The sequence below is a fragment of the Balaenoptera ricei genome, chromosome 3, assembly GCF_028023285.1.
Source record: "Balaenoptera ricei isolate mBalRic1 chromosome 3, mBalRic1.hap2, whole genome shotgun sequence".
In the NCBI taxonomy this organism is placed as follows: Eukaryota; Metazoa; Chordata; class Mammalia; order Artiodactyla; family Balaenopteridae; genus Balaenoptera; species Balaenoptera ricei.
Window position 1 is genome coordinate 176,694,538 of NC_082641.1, and position 18,707 is coordinate 176,713,244.

General features: G+C 56.3%; 1 protein-coding gene across 2 annotated transcripts; it reads left to right on the forward strand.

Annotated features, from left to right (window-relative positions):
* The first annotated feature begins 4,310 nt into the window (after window positions 1-4,310).
* TIMM44 (translocase of inner mitochondrial membrane 44) lies at window positions 4,311-18,281 on the forward strand. 2 transcript variants are annotated; one of them, XM_059918565.1, is made up of 13 exons: window positions 4,316-4,427; window positions 6,219-6,320; window positions 8,917-9,087; window positions 10,083-10,163; window positions 10,845-10,994; window positions 12,011-12,150; window positions 12,445-12,530; window positions 13,122-13,214; window positions 13,311-13,435; window positions 14,801-14,851; window positions 16,612-16,701; window positions 17,301-17,411; window positions 17,732-18,281. In XM_059918565.1, exons 1-13 carry the CDS (start codon window positions 4,380-4,382, stop codon window positions 17,849-17,851), a joined length of 1,368 nt encoding a protein of 455 aa, XP_059774548.1. In that variant the 5' UTR covers window positions 4,316-4,379; the 3' UTR covers window positions 17,852-18,281. The 2 variants fall into 2 exon arrangements, with proteins under 2 accessions (XP_059774550.1, XP_059774548.1); XM_059918567.1 differs by lacking the exons at window positions 16,612-16,701; window positions 17,301-17,411; window positions 17,732-18,281 and adding an exon at window positions 16,168-16,464 and having other exon boundaries at window positions 4,311-4,427.
* The last annotated feature ends 426 nt before the right edge of the window (window positions 18,282-18,707 follow it).

Sequence of the window (18,707 nt, forward strand, 5' to 3'; positions counted from 1 at the left end):
CTATCCCTGCCCCCGACCTTTCCCCCCTGGTAACCATAAGTTCGTTCTCTAAGTCTGTGAGTCTGTTTCTGTTTTGTAAATAAGTTCATTTGTATCACTTTTTTTTAGATTCCGCATATAAGTGATATCATATGATATTTCTCTTTCTCTGCCTTACTGAGATCCACCCTCTTACGAAATGTTTTAAGTGCACAGTACAAGACTATTAACTGTAGGCACCAAGCTGGCTGTACTAGAGAGAGCTCTAGAGTTCACGCATCTTGTGTATCTACCCCCAATCCCTGGCAACCACCATCCTACTCTCTGTTAAGCCGTTACATTTTGGGTAATTCGTTACAGAGCAGTAGATGAATAATACAAAGAGTCTTTCTGTGATCATCTTGGCCCAAAATCTTGCCCTTTCCGGGGACACCATGCACACACTGCCAAGAACGGGCTTTCTGGATGCTCCTCTGGAGGGTGGTTCCCCATTGCCTTGGTCCATGTCCTACCCCTGGCCTTGCTCTTGACTGTGCCCAGCCCACTGTAACACACACTCACTGGACGGCATTGGGAAGGTTTCCAGGCAGCCCGGGGTTAGTCTACGGATCTGGGAGAACAGACTGTCTTAGTCAGCTAGGGCAGCTATAACAAAACACCACACCCACTGGTGGCTTCAACAACAGACCATGATTTACTAGTATGCTTTGCAGGAACATGTAGATCAATCACAATCACCAATGACACACCAAGTCACAAGATGAAGCTGGTAAGTCTGCAACTGAGGTCTTATCAGGGAGCTGAAATCACAAGGACCCCTTCCCTTTTACCTTTTTTTGCCTTTAAGAAGACCTAAACAGACATTTCTCCAAAGAAGACAAACAGATGGCCAACAGGCACGTGAAAAGATGCTCAACATCGCTAATTATTAGAGAAATGCAAATCAAAACTACAATGAGGTACCACCTCACACTGGTCAGAATGGCCATCATTAGAAAGTCTACAAATAACAAATGCTGGAGAGGGTGTGGAGAAAAGGGAACCCTCCTACACTTTGGTGGGAATGTAAATTGGTGCAGCCACTATGGAGAACAGTATAGAGGTTCCTTAAAAAACTAAAAATAGAGTTGCCATATGATCCGGCAATCCCACTCCTGGGCATATATCCAGAAAAGACAAAAGCTCTAATTTGAAAAGATACATGCACCCCATTGTTCAGAGCAGCACTATTTACAATAGCCAAGACATGGAGGCAACCTAAGTGCCCATCAACAGAGGAATGGATAAAGAAGATGTGGTATATATAATAAGTAATGGAATATTACTCAGTCATAAAAAAGAATGAAATAATGCCATTTGCAGCAACATGCAAGGGCCTAGAGAAAAGCTTACTAAGTGAAGTAAGTCAGAAAGAGAAAGGCAAATACCATATGATGTCACTTATATGTGGAATCTAAAAAACAGTACAAATGAACTTATTTACAAAACAGAAACAGACTCACACACATAGAAAACAAATTTATGTTTACCAAAGGGGAAGGGGGGAGGGATAAATTGGGAGTATGGGATTAACAGATACACACCACTATATATAAAATAGATAAACAGCAAGGACCTACTGTATAGCACAGGGAACTATTTCCAATGTCTTGTAACAAACTATAATGGAAAAAAAATTTTTTTAATAATTACACATATACATATATGTATATAATTGAATCACTTAGCTGTACATCTGAAAGTAACACAATACTGTAAATTAACTATACTTCAGTAAAAACAAAAACCTTGTGCCTCCAGCCAGCCAGCAAGATGGATTTGAGATGAGTCTAGGTCTCCCATCTTCCAGGTTGGTGCCTCTTCAACTAATTAACCTTTCTCTGCTCCAAAGTCCAATGTTTCAGTTTGTTTGCCTCACTGTTCCTTGGGCACACAATCTTGGGCACATAACCTTTGACAACACATATATATTTGTTTGCATATATATGTTTGTTTGCATATACATAGAGAAAGAATGCTAAAGCAAGTGTAGCAAAATGAATCTAGGTGAAGGGTATGTGAGTGTTCATTATACTATTCTCGCAACTTTTTTGTAGCTTTGAAAATTTTCAAAATAAAAAGGTGGGAATACACACAAACCACCCTCACTCTACCCCATATGTCCCTCCAGCTGTCATCATTTCACCTTCTAAGCACGGCAAAGATTCCTTGGAGGCATCTCTGTTCTCCCTCTCTGAGTGGTGGTTAAACATTTAATAACTGGCCCTCCAAACAAACCAGAAAGCTACCGATCTGTAGTGTTTGTCAATTCCTATGGTGTAAACACTCCCACCACGGCCAGTTTCAGGCTATTAATGTGGTGTCATTAAAGACAAAATGCATAAGAGATGCACCGCATATAATATGGTATTTCCAGCCTACAGATGTGATATATGCAAATAACCTCAGTAGCATAGATAGTAACATAATTAAGAAGTGCTTGGGCTTCCCTGGTGGCGCAGTGGTTGAGAATCTGCCTGCCAATGCAGGGGACACGGGTTCGAGCCCTGGTCTGGGAAGATCCCACATGCCGCGGAGCAACTAGGCCCGTGAGCCACAATTACTGAGTCTGCGCATCTGGAGCCTGTGCTCCGCAACAAGAGAGGCCGTGATAGTGAGAGGCCCGTGCACCGCGATGAAGAGTGGTCCCCACTTGCCGCAACTAGAGAAAGCCCTCGCACAGAAACGAAGACCCAACACAGCCATAAATAAATAAATAAATAAATAAAATTTAAAAAAAAAAAAAGTGCTGAGTTTTGAATATTTATTACCTTTATTTTAATATAATCCAGTTGATCGTAAGTTTATACAATCAATTTTTAAATAATGGCTGTGTTTAACAACTGGCTCCAAAATTCCTGAAAATTTGATAGTCGGCTCTTGCCAGGCAGTACAGGCTGGCTCCAGCACACCTCTGTAAAAAAAAAAAAAAAAAAGAAAAAATCTCAGCCCACTGAAACCTGGCTTCCACAGCCATCATTCAACCAAAACCCTCTAGCCTGTCTCCCCAGGGACCTCCTCCATATTACAAAATGCAAAGGATGATAGATAGAGTTCTGGCCTGGCCTGCCTTGCTTGAGTTCTCTGCAACATTTAGCACTGTTTACTCTACCTGCCTTCTCCAAGGCCCTCTAGGTCCTCTTCTGACCTGTTGACCAGTCCTTCCCAGTCTCCTTTAAGGGCTCTTCTTCCTCCATTTGACTATGGGGCTTTGATGTGCCCCTCTGATATACTCCCCCTGGGTGCCCTTGTCCAACTCCATGGTTTCAACTACAACTACGAAGCCCAGACCTTCTTCTCAACAACAAACCTGTATATCCCAACCTCTTAGCTAGTTTGCTCCTCTTCCAGTAAAGACATTTCAAACAAAGCCGAGTGGAAGCCCTCATCCCTTCTGTCACCTCGAGGTGGAGGTCCTGAGTTACAGAAAACGCAGATCTGTTCAATCCTGAAGCCAGGGAATGTATGTTGCCTCCCTTTCAAGTCCCATAGACCTTATCACAGTTTAGTAATGCAAAAGGTTTCAATAGGGCAAAGGCAACATACATTAACTCTCCCCACGGTACCAGCCCACCACCCCTCCCCAGCCTCAGATTGCATGGCCATGTCAAGGTACCGCCACTTGGTGGCGGCATTCTCCAAATGGAAAATAGTATCTGGGTGCTGACATGACAGAGGCTTGAGCTTCTTCAGGGCCAGGTGTGTCAATTCACACCGAATCGATGGAGGGAGGAGTAGTCCACCCCCAGCCAGGTCTCAGCTTCCCGTTCCTTTTCTGGACCAAAACCCACAGGCGCCTTCCCGAAGTGCTGTACAAAAGTGGGCTCATTCGCTCTTGCTCGTGAAGCAACTCACTTGCCCGTCTGTTGGTCACTTTCCATCATTGTCAGCGAGAGCCAGAGTCAGTGGCTATCAGGCTGGTGCGTCGATGTGGGTCGCTCTGTTTACCCGTTCTTCCGGCCACGCGAACCCCGAGTTGCCAGTAGGAGAATCACGGCTCGCGACAGAATCCACACCCTCAGGCTCCGCCCCCTCGCTGTTTTATCCAACCATACGTCTCTGCCTCACAGGAGTACCCGCCCCCCAGGTCACATCCAGTCACAGGCCCCGCTCTTCCTAAATTCTGCCCTATCAGAGGCCTACCTCTCTAGGAATCTCCGCCCACTATTAGGCCACGCCCCCGTTGTGGATTTCCCTCCACGGCCCCGCCCTCCTTGGGAGCCCTGTCCAGTGATAGGCCTTTCCCTCCCACAAACCCCACCCGCAGGCCTCGCTTTTCCCAGGCCCAGGCCGCACTAGGCCGACGCGGTGGATGACGCCATCGGATAACGCCGCGAGAAGGTCACACGGGATCTTCCAGCATGGCGGCGGCGGCGGCGCTGCGGGGAGGCTGGTGCCGCTGCCTGCGGGTGAGCAGAGTGCGGGGCCTGGGGGGCGGGCTTAGGGAGCTCCGGACCCGTGACCTCCAGGGCCTCGTTCTCCCCAGGCCTTTGACCCCTTCGGCCCTTCCCTGAGCTCGGCGAGAGGCTCGGAGTTTGGTCGCTGGGTCAGCCGAGGCCGGAGCGGGGGCCCCGGAGCGAGCCCTCGGAACGTGGGTCCCGAAGCGAGGCCTGAGGGCGGGGGCCGGGCGTGCCGGGCCGGGAGCGGATCGCCCCTCACTTCCTGGCTGACCCCATGTGTACCGAGGAGTGAATGGTGTCCGTGGTGCTCAGTGGAGAAAAAGTAGCGAGGAAAAGGCAAAATACCGTGACAGTCACAGCTCACCTTTATATGCCACGTCCCCCTGCCGGGAGCATTTCCTGCATCGCCTCTCTTAATCCTCTGAAAGTGTGGGAGGTAGTTGTCGCCCTGGCTAAGAGCCTGGGCTCATAGATGCTCTGGGGGTCAAGGCGTGTAAAGCGGCTTTAGAAAATAGTACTCACGTTGCAGCTGTTTGTCGCTATTTCACAGGGTAGGAAGCTGGGAACTCAGAAGTGTTAAGCAAGCTGCGCACAGTCTCAAGAGTTTAGTGGGGTGGCTGACCTGGTCCAAAGCTCAGGTCAGTCTGACTCCAGAGCCAGACTCTGGAGGAAGGAAAATGTCTCCCAGGAATCTGAGTGTCAGGAGAAAGAAGGTGTTTTTGACTCAGGACTGAGCTTTTTTTCTGGGCTTGCTTGTCTTTTGAGACAGGTTTTACAGGTTGAATGTATACGTGTTTGGATTTGGGCACAAGTCCCAAGGAGAACCACCCTCAGGTTTGGTCCTGCTGGGGGATTTTTCTCCCCAGTGAGACAGCCATCCACTTCTATTTCAGGCTGTTGCTGAAGTCAGTGGCTCCAGGATTAATGGGTGTAGGCATTCAGAGGAGTAAAACAAGTTACTTAAACTCCCAAGAGTTACTCTTGAGTAGCTATAGGAGAGTGTGGCATCTGTGTAAGTTTGGGGTGTTGCTTAGAGTGACTGGAGACAGGAAGCATGGAATGGGGAGAGGAAGGGCCCAGGGGATGTGGAAATGGAAGAGTGGTTCTGTCAGGTCATTGACATCAGTGTACCTAGCTCCGTGCTGGGTGCTAAGGTGTAGCGTTGAACAGGACCTGCATGGAGCTTCCCTCCTGGAGCTTTAAGTTCACCATTTGGTAGGAGAAGAAATGCCTACCAAAGAGGTGCTGCACGTGAGGCTAGCAGCATCTTTGCCCAGGTGGCTCCCCTACGTTGCTCTGCTCACATCTCAACCCTGGACCAGGACATGGTAGCTTTATTCCAGGGTTGTGCCTGGGACAAGTTAGCAGTGTTTACCCCTTGAAGCCCAGGCCTCTGGTCTTCCAAGGCTGGCAGAAGTAGGGTGGGCTGGTGAGAGAAGACTGCTTGCCACCAGCATCGAGTCTTAGCCTGCCCATTTTCAGACTAAGGTGTTCAGCCAGACTGGCACATTTAGCCTTCTTCCACCATAGGTTGGCATTTCCTAGGACCCATCGGTTTCCCCCACGTTCAGAGGCAGGAGGGTAGATATGGGCCCCGGAGGTGCAAATCCAGAGTTTTCTTTTTCCACCAGATTCCACTGGCTTCTCAGAATTTGGGAAGATGGTCAAGCATCTAGCATGCAGCAGACATGTGATAAGAATCGTCAAATGAGTCTCAGACGACGCCTGCTCTTTTAGCGTGGCCTACTTCCTCGTCACCCTCTAGTCTAAATGGATCTTTCTCTTTTCTCCCTCAATTAGAGATGCCTTGGAGGTAGAGTCCATTTTCTCTCCGGCCACAACCTAGTGCCACTACCCCATGGTACCTTTCAGCTGCCCCGGCCGAATGGAGAGCTGACCCTGGTGAGTGACTCAGGATACAAGCAAGCCGGCAGGAGGGGGAGGTGTGAAAATCAGATCTAGCTGACAGGAGAGAGGGCTGCAGGATGCTGTCCACACTGCTGGGGGTGTCTGATTGGCAGGCATTCCACATCCAAGGTCTTCCGGAGTTACAGAGCCCAGTGGGCCTGGTCCTCTTGGTATCCCGGGAAGTGCTCGACACTGTTAGGGGTAGGGCGCCTGCCTCACACAAAGTAGCGTGTCTCAGCGCTGATGGCTAGAAGGGCATTCCTCTGACTGAGCTGAAATCCACCTCCCGGCGGTGCCCACGTGTGGGTCCTTCACTAAGCAAGGCTGTGCCCTCTGCGGGGTGACAGCCCCTCTGGGCACTTGAGCAGAGTCACCCATCCATCTCCTGGAGCTGGGTGTCCCCAGGCCATATCTCCCTTACTCTTTATGTTGTTCCTCACAGAGAGCATTTTCTAGAGCTTTTTTGCCCTCCCTGTCATTCCCCTTCAACCACGTTTCTGTTGGTGCCTCACCACCATGGGGAAGAAAACCCCAAATCTCACACGCTCCAAATCCACATGCTCAGGCAGCCCACACCCTCCCTTCCCTTCTGAGTCTCATCTCAGCCCTCTGGCCTCAGCATGCTTTATCTCCCAGATCCTGTCCTGGGGCTCTTGTGGGCTTGGGACATGCCCTTTGGCGCTTCCCCTTAGTTGTCCAGCCCCGCCCTCACCCCCAGTTTGCAGCCCTGGAGTGAGCGGTGGGGCTGCCGCGAGCTGGCGCGGTCCCTGACAGTCTTAGAACTTGGACTTCCCCTGGAGAAAGGCTGGTCGGGGCACATCTGGACCAGACAGCGGCCTGCCAGTGCCAGGCCGGGCCACCGCACCTGTGGGGCAGCACCCAGACTTGCTGCTGCTCTCCCTGGGGCCGGACGGGGACCGGGGAGGCAGTCGCCCCTGAAACTGGCAGGGTGAACCCCCAGCCGCCGCAGTGGACCCCGCACACCGGCAAGAGTGGTGGGAGCAGCTGAGCATGTGCGGCCATTTCCCTGTGACTTGACTGGCTCACAGTCATTCTTTACGCTTTCTCTTTCCCGAGCCTGCACTTAGTTACACTGGGGGCGAAGCAGGCATCTAAAGCCGGCTGTGTCTGACCCCGAAGCCTGCATCTCGGGTAGGGCAGTGCCTGGAGCGGGGCCTCACGCTGTCTTCTGGCCTCTGGGTGTGTTCGGTTGGGTTTTCCTGTGGGGATTGGAGGGGGGACCCTGAGCTCGGGCTCTCGGTGACTGTGATCCTGTGGGCCAAGAGAGGGCGGTTTGTGCCAGTCCCCAGGCCCTTGGGTGACATGTAAAGCCCAGCTGGGGACTTGAGAGCGGCTCTAAAGGAAGAAGTTACCCTGGGCCCAGAAGCCCCTGGAGTAGGGCCTGTGCCGGCTCTTTTGGGATAAGGGGCCACAGAGTCCTTTCAACTCTAGTCCTGGGACGAGGGTCCCGTTGGGTGTTGGCCTTTTCCTTGGGTGGGCGTGTGTGAGTCCCCATGAGGATTCCAAGCTGCGCCTGTTTCCCTCACCCCAGTGAGAGAAGGGGCCTGGCATTTTCTTTTGTTTTTTAATAGACTTTATTTTTTTGAGCAGTTTTAGTTTTACAGGGATATTGAGTGGAAAGTACAGGGCGTGCCCATCAACCTCCTGTCTCCCTCTCCTCCCACCGGGCATGCAGTTTTCCTCGGGTTGTACATCTTGCAGTTAGGGCGGTACATTTGTTAAAACTGATGAGCCAGTATTGACACATTATTGTTGACTTTGGTCTGTGGTTGACATTGGGTTCACTCTCTGTGTTGTACATTTTATGGGTTTGAACACATGTATAATGTATCTACCGTTAACAGTATGGTTACAGAGTAGTTTCATTGCGGTAAAAATCCTCTGTGCTCTGCCCACCCTCCCTCCCCTCCTCCAGCCCCTGGCAACCACCGGCCTTTTTCTGGTCTGCATAGCTTTGCCTTTTCCTTGTCTTCATAGTTTCACCTTTTCCAGGATCTTAGAGTTGGAATCCTACAGCCTGTAGCCTTTGCAGATTGGCCTCTCTCCTTTAGTGATATGCCCTTAAGGTTCCTCCACATCTTGTCTTGTTTCTTTTTTGAACTGCGATGTAATTGACATAACATGTCATGTGACTCCTCTGTATGTTTTCATGGCTTGATAACTCATTTCTTTTTCTTGTTGAATAATATCTTGTGCCACAGTTTACCGCCTGGTGGCTTTTTACTTTGTCTGTTATACTCTTCTAAAAGAGATAACTATTCATTGTGGGGTTTTTTTGGTTTTTGTTTTGCTTTGTTTTGTTTTCGTTGTTGTTTTTGGTCGCACCGAGCAGCTTGCAGGATCCTAGTGCCCCAACCAGGGATTGAACCCCGGGCCCTCGGCAGTGAAAGCGCAGAGTCCTAACCATTGGACCGCCAGGGAACTCCCAAATATTGTTTTTATTTATTTTTAAATTTGTATTTATTTATTTATTTTTGGCCATGCCGTGCGGCTTGTATTCATCGTTAAACCTGTATCAACAGAAAGGAGAAAATGAAAAAATTCTTCGTTTCTTTTACATTCTTTCTAGTCCAAATCCTATTCCTCTGGAAACAGGAAAGGCTTTCTCTCCGGCTTGCTAGATAATGTCAAACAAGAGTTAGCCAAAAACAAGGAAATGAAAGAAAGTATAAAAAAGTTCCGAGACGAGGCCAGGAAGCTGGAAGAGTCAGATGCGCTCCAGGAAGCCAGAAGGAAATACGTGAGTCCCCTTTGCTTTGAGTGTCCCTGGGCAGTCACACTTGCTCTCAGAGCCAGGAATTCCCTCGCAGTGCAGTGCTGGGGCGGCCGGGGGGTGAGGGGACAGGAGCGGGCCCCCAGCCTTCCAGTTCAGCCGCGAGACTGCAGCCTCCTCTACACACGGCCCAGCAGCACTGATGGGGTTTCAGAGCCCTCTTGACCTGCTGCATCAGAATCTGCATCTCCACGGGTCCCTCGGGCACTAGGTTTAAGATGCGCTGGTCCTGAGGGCCTCTGACTGAAATGGGTAGAAAGTGGGTTGTGGGGCTGGTGTAATTATTATATTAATCACTGCCACCATCTCTCACCGAGCAGCTGCCAGGCGCCTGCCAGCAGATGGGCTTGGCGCCCTTTACTTGTCTGCCTGTGAGGGCTCTGCCTGGTGGCACCCATGGGCAGCTGAGCCTGGGGTTGCGGGCATTTGTCCCAGGCCCCTTGGAGGTTTTGTTCTGTTGGCGCCCCTCCCAGGCCATGGGCGACGCCTGTTCCCCCTGAGTCTCCCCAAGGCACTCACTTGGATGTAACTACCTGTGAGGGATTCGACCCTGCGGGAGATGGCCCGCCCTTTTCATTCAGGAAGAGGAGTGAGCCGAGGGGTCGTCGTCTCGGGGCAGCGCAGGCCGAGCTTGGGGCCGGGTGATGGGGAGGGGGCAGAGCGGGGCAGGAGAACGCTGAGAATGCCCCGCCCCGCCCCCACTATATCACTGATGAGCATATGGGCAAGATCACCCCCTGCCGCCCAGAGACAGATGCGGGGCCTGGGGCTCTGTGCGCAGGAGGGTCCCTGCCCCAGCCTTCAGCCAGGGACAGCCAGGGACCCTGGGGGGACGGGAGGGGCCGGGTGGACAGGCTGAGGGGGTGGGAGAGCGGGGTGTGTCTGGGGAGGAAGGGACTGCTGAGGAAACGCTTCTTTGGACTGTGTGTCGCCACACAAAGATACAACATCCTTTACCCTAGAGAACCATCGAATCAGAAACCATGCGGACGGGCGAGGTGATCAGGAAGAAGCTGGGGGAGATCACCGGCACCGTGAAAGAGGTAATGGCCTCGGGACCCCCAAGGCCCCTTAGGATCTCCGGAGCCCATCTGCTCCTCACCTCCGGTGGAGGAGTTGGGGCGGGGGGGGCAGTGCTGGGAGCCGCAGGAGGAGCTGGCAGCCGGGGATGAGCAGGCGGGAGGCTTCGGCCTGCGATTCACCGCTTAAGTTAGAAGCCGCTGTACTACGAGCAAGAATAGGAGGAGGGTGAAATGAGGATGTTTTCCTTCCTGCCTTAGGCTAGAAGGAAGCTGGGGCACTGCACGCCCCGCCCCCGGGAGGGTGGAGGTGGGAGTGAGACTCCTGGAGGGCCTGGGAGACTTTCTTTTTGTTGCTTCTGTTTTGCTTTGCTGTTCTCCTGGGCTGGAGAGAGGGGCAGGGCTTTGCTTGGAGGCCAGCCCAGCGCTGGACACACCTCCCTCCCCTTCGTCCTGACCCCGGGGCTGCTGCGCCTGTGCTGTCCTTCCTGCCTGTTCCAGGCCGGAGCCCTAGGGTCCAGCGCCCCAGACATCGTAGGCAGCCTCCTGGGGCATGTGCGCCCCAGTCTCGGCTCCATGAGCCAGGTGGGCTCAGGACGCCTGCTCCCGCCCTCTGGAGGCTGGGTCTGCTGTTAGCTCGGGGGGAGCTCCTGCAGGCCCCCACCGGGTGCCACGCCAACACCTCCCTCTTCTCTGTCTCAGTAGAGTCTTGACGAAGTCAGTAAAAGTGACCTTGGCCGGAAAATCAAGGAGGGTGTGGAAGAAGCAGCCAAGACCGCCAAGCAGTCGGCCGAGTCTGTGTCCAAAGGTGGGGAGAAGCTTGGCAGGACCGCTGCCTTCAAAGCCCTCTCCCAGGTGAGCTGGGCCGGGGCTCGTGCCCGCGGGCGCTCTGGGCTCAGCCCCAGAGAGGCCTCACTGAGGGCTGCAGGGCACACCAGGCCTCAGCCCCTCCTGGCTGAGCAGCCTCGGGCAAGTCACAGCCCCTAGGGAGCTACACGTTAACATACCAAGAGCCTCCAACCCGATGTCAGCTGCTGACACCCTTAGCTCACGTCCAGAACCCAGAGACTGTCGGGCTCTGGGTCACTTGAGGTCCTGAATTCAGTCCGTAAATACCACTTAGCACACGCTGGGCCCTCTGCTGGCCATGGGACCTCAGGAGAGAAGGTTCGAGTTCTTGCTCTCAAAGGATCCCGGGACAGGAATGGGGACAGGGAAGGGGCAGGCAGTTCCAAGTAACACGTGACAGAGGAACGCTTGGGGAGGGCGCCAGGCCAGGGGAGCGGGCATCCCCGGCTCGGGGCACCCCGCGCAGCTAGGTGTGGCCAGAGTGGCTGCAGGGACACCAGAGGGTCCTGGAGGCCGTGCGGGGGAGTTTAGGTTCATCCTGAAAGCCCAGTCTCCCAGCGAGGATTCCGGCAGCAGCTCAGAGGAGGCCGGAGAGTGTCTTGGGTGGTGGAGCCAGGAGGGAAATGGGTTCCAGAGGTTTGCGGAGGTGGATCCACAGGCTGGGCAGCTCGGATGGAGGTGGTGGGGCAGAGGCAGCTCTCAGGACACCCGTCCGGTTTCTGGTCCATGTGAAGGAATGTTTCCAGGGAGAGTGCGGAATCGGCCTCAGAATGTGAGGGTCGTCTGGGAGCAGCTCTTGGCGGGGGGCAGGTGGGGGCAGAAGTCAGAGCTGGGGTCTCCCCTCTGCCTCTTGCCTCTGCCTCCCCCCGCCCCCGCCCGAGGCTTGGGCGTGTCTTTGCCCTGCACCTGCGAGAGTCACATGACCTTGAGACCTGGGAGGCATGGCCCTGGGGTGGGTCCACAGCTGCTGGTCTGGGATGTTGGGGAGCCCCAGCTCCCACATAGCCGGCTGTGCTCTGCAGGGCGTGGAGTCCGTCAAGAAGGAGATCGACGAGAGCGTCCTGGGGCAGACTGGGCCCTACCGGCGGCCCGAGCGGCTCAGGAAAAGGAAAGAGTTCTCGGGAGAGAAATTCAAGGAAGAGAAAGTGTTTGAGGCCAATGAGTAGGTACCAGACCGGCCAAGGGGCCCACCTCTCACCACCTCCCTTTGCAGCACCTGCACTGCTGTCCGTTTCCCAGGACCCACAGAGGGTTCCTACCCAAGTCAGTTTGTGGGGTTTCTTTCTGCTCGAGGTTCCCAGGCACCCTGAGAGAACTGGGAGGGGAAGGGTAGGGTGGCAGGAAGGGGGCAAGAGAAGGCAAGAGGCCGGGGTCATCACACCGTCCTGCTGGCCCCTCTCCCCGTGAGCGGAGCGGCTCCCGGGCCGCGCTCACTGGCTTCCCCGATCTTCCCCAGGGAGGCCCTGGGGGTCGTGCTGCACAAGGACTCCAAGTGGTATCAGCAGTGGAAGGACTTCAGGGACAACAACGTGGTGTTTAATCGTGAGTGTTCGCATCTCAGAGAATTGCCAGACGGCAGGCCGGTGACGGACACTCACCGAGTGCTCCCCGAGGGCCGGGCACAAGACAGAGGAGGAGGCCGGGGTCAGAGAGGACCAGTCACTCCCGCAGGGCTGCCCAGCGAGTGCGCAGCGGAGCGCAGGCCTCAGGCGGCCTGAGGGGAAGCGCCCAGTACCTCTCGGGCGGCGGGCTGCCGCCGGCAGGGCTGGGCCACCATCTTGGCTGGAGCCAGTGTCGTCGTGAGGCAGCCACGTGCACGCGCCAGCCACCCCCCCATGTGAACTTGGCCTCGACACACCCCCTCACGGGCCAGGAGCCAGCTCAGGGCCCGGAGCTCTCTGCTCAGTCTGGGGCACATGGCTTCCCAGGCGCTGACGGAGCCCTGGCCCTCCTCAAATGAGGACGTCCAGAGGCCTGTGTTCCCTCGGCAGCGAAAGCCGCAGCCAGCCGGGGTGGCGCCCGGCGATCACTCAGCTCCCCTCAGCCCCTGGCCAGCAGGCTCGGAGGGGGCTGCGATGGAGTGGGTGTGTCTCTCCGGAAGGGGCCCCTGACCCCATCCGCCACCCCCCGCAGGGTTCTTCGAGATGAAGATGAAGTATGACGAAAGCGACAACGCTTTCATCCGGGCGTCCCGCGTGCTGACAGACAAGGTCACAGACTTGCTGGGTGAGTGGGCTGCCCCGGGGCCATCCCCCTACAGCCCGAGCCGGCGGTGGGAGGGGGTCCCGGGCCCTCACCCCACTCCTGGCTCGGCTGCCCCAGGGGGCCTGTTCTCGAAGACGGAGATGTCGGAGGTGCTCACGGAGATCCTGCGGGTGGACCCCGCCTTCGACAAGGACCGCTTCCTGCAGCAGTGTGAGAACGACATCATCCCCAACATCCTGGAGGTGGGTGTGCGCCTGGCAGGGCTGCGGCCCCGTGGAGAGTTCTGCCAGGGCCGCTTGGCTGTGGAGGGGGCTCCTGAGCGGAGAGGTGGCTCCAGTGTTTACAGAGGCCTGACCACCCCACACGCCCAGCCCTTGTTAGTCAAGCAGCTCGAGAAAGCCAGGCCGCTGTGGTCGCCTGCAGCCCCTGCTGGTCCCTGGGCCGGTGCCCTGACCATTCTTGCCTCGCCCACGGGATGTGTCTGCCCCAGGGACTGAGTTTCTCACCCACTGGAGCCTGGAGCCCCGTGGCTTGTTTCCCTCGAGCTCTCTTCCTGAAGTTGTTCCCTTGAAGCTGCCAGGGGCCAGGTGTTTGTCTCCCAGGAGCCAGGGGCCTTTCAGGAGTTGGGAGAAGCCGGCTGCTGCTTCAAGGGCATGGGGGCAGTGCATGACTCAGGGCAGGGAGGTGGGACCAGCACAGCAGCCCAGGGGCCTTTCCTCTCTGGGAACCCTGAAGCCCATCTTCTGGTCTTCTCGCCTCTCCTTTCGGCACATAAACAAGGAGGAGGCGACTTGCTCAAGGTCGCCCTCCTCGAGGCCCCCCATGCTGGGGCTGGGGCCTAGGCATCCTGCAGCCCAGCCAAGTCAGGGGCCTTTGGCACGGCCTTAGTGGGACCGCAGGCAGCTCGTCCAGCCCCGTGTGAATGTCTGTCCCTTCCTCCTGCACCGCCTCCGCCTGGCCCCCTCTCCTTCCTCCGAGTTCCCAGGTCCCTCACGACACTTGGCGGGGTTGGGAGGAGGTGAAAGTGTAGCATTTCCCCAAAGCAGCAGCCCAAGCACGGGCAGAATCTTCTGGGCTGAGATTGTCTCAGCCCCCAGATTCCCCGTGGTTTCCCACCAGCATCTCACCACCCCACCCGCCCTGAAAAGCCACCCTCTCCCTCACCAGGTCCAGCCCTGTCTCTGGGTTCCTGTGGAAGCTTCTCTCATTGCACCCTGGGAACCCTCCCCTGCACTCCGCCTCTGCCCCGTCCCGCGTGGGCCTGGCTGTCTAAGGCTTCTTCGTCCCCAGGGGAGGTAGAATGCCCTGCCTGGCCTCCTTGGGTCGGTTTCCCGGCCAGGGCGAGAGCCCCAAATGCTGCCACCTTCCTTTTCCTTCCAGCAGGCTGTTGGGACCCAGCCTGGGCTGCCCCGTTGTCACTTGCGGGGGCTCTGCTCCCACTGCTGCAGCCTGGCCTGGTCTCCCTTCCCCAGACTAGGACCCGGAGGCTGGGGCCGGGGGTCTGCAGAGGAAAGGTTCTAACTGGAGAACATTCTCCAGAGTTTACCTGCCTCCGAAGCCCACTCTCATTCTCACACTTTTTTTTTTTTTTGTCTTTCCCTTTTTAGGCCATGATTTCTGGAGAGCTCGACATTCTCAAAGATTGGTGCTATGAAGCTGTAAGTGCTTGCTTGCTTTTCCCCCGCTATTTAGGCCTAAGAAGAAATCACAGTTCAGAGGAGATCTGCTTGGGTGGCTCAGTCTGGGAAGGGCTGGGGTGTCAGGGGCAGGGGTGGCTACAGGCTGGGGGCCCAGGGGTCAGGGGGTGGGTGGAAAGGGACGGCAATAACTCGGGGGGTGCATTCGATGTTCCCTCAGTGCACGGGGGTCGTGGGTGCTGGCCGGCAAGTGGGGTTTGAGGCCCCACAGCCTCCCTTCCCTGGGCCGGAGTTACATCATCGGGCTCATCTCATGGGGGTCGTGAGGATGCTTCGGGGACACAAGGGCAGCGCTCCAGCACATGCGGCGCTGGATGTATTCATTAGCTGTTCTCATTGCAAGATCCTCGAACACGTCCAAACAGACATTGATAGATGCCCACCCGGGGAAGGGCCGCGTGTCCTGACGAGGCCCGGCTGCTTCCTGGAGTCGGGGCTCTGGGCCCCGGGCCACAGGCCGCGCTGGGCTGCACGGCGGCGGGTCAGGCGTCCTTGGGAGCACGCCGTCTGCACTGCCCCTTCCTGGCAGCCTCCCCAGCCCCGTCACCAGGCCACCTCACCCCACCCTGCTCACTCCCTGACCTGTGTCTTCACGGCATTTGTTCCCCCCCTCCCTCCCCCACCAGCTTCTTGATACTGAGCAATCCAGAGTCTCTTTTGGCTGATTTTATTCTGTACCCAGCTCACAAACAACTTGGAAAAAGCAGAGGAGAAGATGTCAGGTTTTCTTGTTAAATACTCCCCTGCACGGTGACTAATGCAGCAGGCATTTATGAGTGGTTTGGGTTTTTTTGTTGTTGTTGTTGTTGTTGTTTTACTTTGGGACCATTAGGATGTGGCTGGTTATCTTTGCCAGCAAGCTGCCGCTGGTGCCCCTGGAAACGCAGCTGAAGTTGCAGCCACTCACACAGGGGTGTTTTGAAAATGTCATCTTTAAGAAACCACACAAGAAGTCGGATTGGCACTTTTTTTTTTTTTTTTTTTTTTTCACTTGGTGGATCAGTTACTTCCATAAAGAGTGGATGCTGTTGGAATGTGTTCCGTCATGGTTGCTTGTTGAGATACAAGGCTGCTGGCTGCTGTGTCCCGGGCCTGGGAGCAGGCACAAGAGGGTTAGGGTGTCGTTTGGGGCACCACTGCCCCCGTAAGAGGAACAGGCTGCCAGTGGCCGAGACCCGCCCACAGGGGCTGGTCAGTGAGAAGGCGGTAGGCCCGGGCAGTTCACCCCAGAGCAGCCGTTGGGTAGGATGAATCCTAGAAAAAGCATTTGGTTCCAGGCCACGATTCACAGTGAGGTGAACATGGGAATGTTCAGGATCAGCCAGAGAGGCCTCAACTTACCTCTGGGAGTGTATTCCAGATCGCGTTCCAGGAGAATTACCAGCCTCACTGATTAATACCGCTTTCAGTAGCGTTGATACGGTGCTGTCTTTATAATGAGAGGGCAGTGTGTGATTCGAGCCAGCCAACGGGTGGCACCGGCCTCCCTGCTTGGACCCGTGCTCCTGGCATCTGCCACTCCTGGCGCCGCACACCCAGGAGCCGGGAGCCGTTTCTGGAAGGTACAAGAGCTGAAGGCCTGAAACCCCATGGTGAGCTCACCCGCAGGGAGCTTCCCGAGACACTGCAGCAGCCCCCGGCTCCCCTGCGGTGCAGTGCCTTGGCGTGGCTCGCACGCACAGGTGGCCAGCCGTACGGGTGTGTCTGGCTTCTTGTTGCAGACCTACAGCCAGTTGGCCCACCCGATCCAGCAGGCCAAGGCGCTGGGCCTCCAGTTCCACTCCCGCATCCTGGACATCGACAACATCGACGTGAGTGCCTCTTCCAGGGGGCCAGGTGGACCCCAGGGTGGGCAGGGGTGCTTCTCTGAATTGCGCTCAGCTGGGAGGGTTGAGGTCCCTCTCCCTGGAGGAGTTCCAGTGCTTGGACTAAATGACCTCCAGGGTCCCTTTCAGTGGAAGGTTTCCACAGTCTTGCTGTCGGGAATTCTCAGGCAAGTGGTGGCCCAGGGGGTGCTGTTGCCCAGACCCAGGGTCCCCTGAGGCCCCTGAAGCCAGGGCTATCCCTGCACCTTCACTGGGGAGGCTTTGTCAGGACTACTCAGGCCCCCCACTGGTCTCCCCGTGGGGAGCTGAAGGCACGCCCACACCTGTGTGCGAGACAGCCGGCTCTGAGAGGCCATTACACGCCTGCACAGCCTCAGTCCGGGGAGCCTGTGTGGGTCCTCAGGGGTTCACATTCTGCCTCACAACTGGGAAGTGCCCGCCCGGAAACGGGCCAGTGGGAGGTGGCAGCCCTGGGGTGCTGAAGCAGGGGTCTGCACCTGGAGGGGCAGCAGCAGTGAAGGGGCTGGGGACCATTCTCTGAGACCTGCCTGCCCTGTCGTGCCCCGCCCCCCCCGCCCCTGCAGTTGGCCATGGGCAAGATGATGGAGCAGGGCCCTGTGCTGATCATCACCTTCCAGGCCCAGCTGGTGATGGTGATCAAGAATCCCAAAGGCGAGGTGGTCGAGGGTGACCCGGTGAGTGAGCGGGGGAGGGGATGGGGTGGAAACATGCAGTGAGGCCAGTTGAGAGTCGGGATGCCGCGTGGCAGGGCAGCACCTTGAGCTGGGCCTGGCGGAGGGTAGCTGATCTCTCTGGTTTGACCAATTCCTGAGTTACAGCCTCTGCCCCTGCCTCTGCTCTGGACCCCAGACCCAGGCCGACCCCGCAGCATCACTCCCTGGTCCCTCCCAGTTCCCTGACCTGGCAGCGCCTCTCTCCCTGCCCTGCGCTCGTCCTGGAGTGGGTGCCGGGCTCGCACCCTGCGTCCAGCCCTCACCCTTCCCCGGTTCTGCAGGACAAGGTACTGCGAATGCTGTGCGTGTGGGCTCTCTGCCGAGACCAGGGCGAGCTCAACCCCTATGCAGCCTGGCGGCTCTTGGACATCTCCGCCTCCAGCACAGAGCAGGTCCTCTGAGCGCAGCAGCCACGACTGGGGCCTCGGGGCTGGATCATCACTGCAGACACACGGGAGACTGTTGTCCACTTGCAGCAACTAGATCTCTGGGGACAAGACTGTCAGCTGTGCCCCCGCCGTGCCAGGACTGCTGCAGAGCTAGCGGGATGGGGCGGGGCAGGGAGGGGCTGCTGTGCACGCCGCCAGCGCCCGCACCGCCCCTCTGCCCCGTGGGGGCTGCTCGGGCCACGGGCACTCAGGCCACGCAGTGCCCAGAGGCCCCCAGCCCAGGGGTACCCTCCCAGGACCCAGTGGTGCGGCCTGGGCCCACTGGCCACGTCAGCCAGGCCGTTTCAGCCTTTTTTTTTTTTTTTTAAACAGTGCCCTTATTATTATCCTGTACATACGCAGAGATTTGGAAATAATAAAACACCAAAGTGCAGGAGAGCAACCTGGGTAGTCCAAGGTGTCTGTCACTGGGGTGGGGGGAGCTGGGACTGGGGGGGGGCAGCCCAGTGGTCATGGGGCAGCGGTCATGGTCACTGAAGGAACGCTTAACAGAAGAGGGGGAGGACTCACCTGGACGGGACCCTGCCCACCCTGAGTATGTTGTCGGGCGGGGGGAAGGGGGGGGAGGAAGGAAACTGGAAAAGCTACGGAGGTTTTCAGTGACCTGGCTGGGGTCGCTTGAGGGTTGGGGTCCCCGAGGCTGGAGGACCTTAAGCGTCTGTATGAGTTTTGGGGCACTGGGATCCCCCAAACAGGGAGTCTGAGGGGTCGGTTGCAGAGGAGAATGTGGGAGCTTAAGTCGGGCTGGGTGGCTTGAGGGGGGTGCCTGTGGGGGTGGGAGGGCGAGGCCCTCGGTGCTTATGGTTCT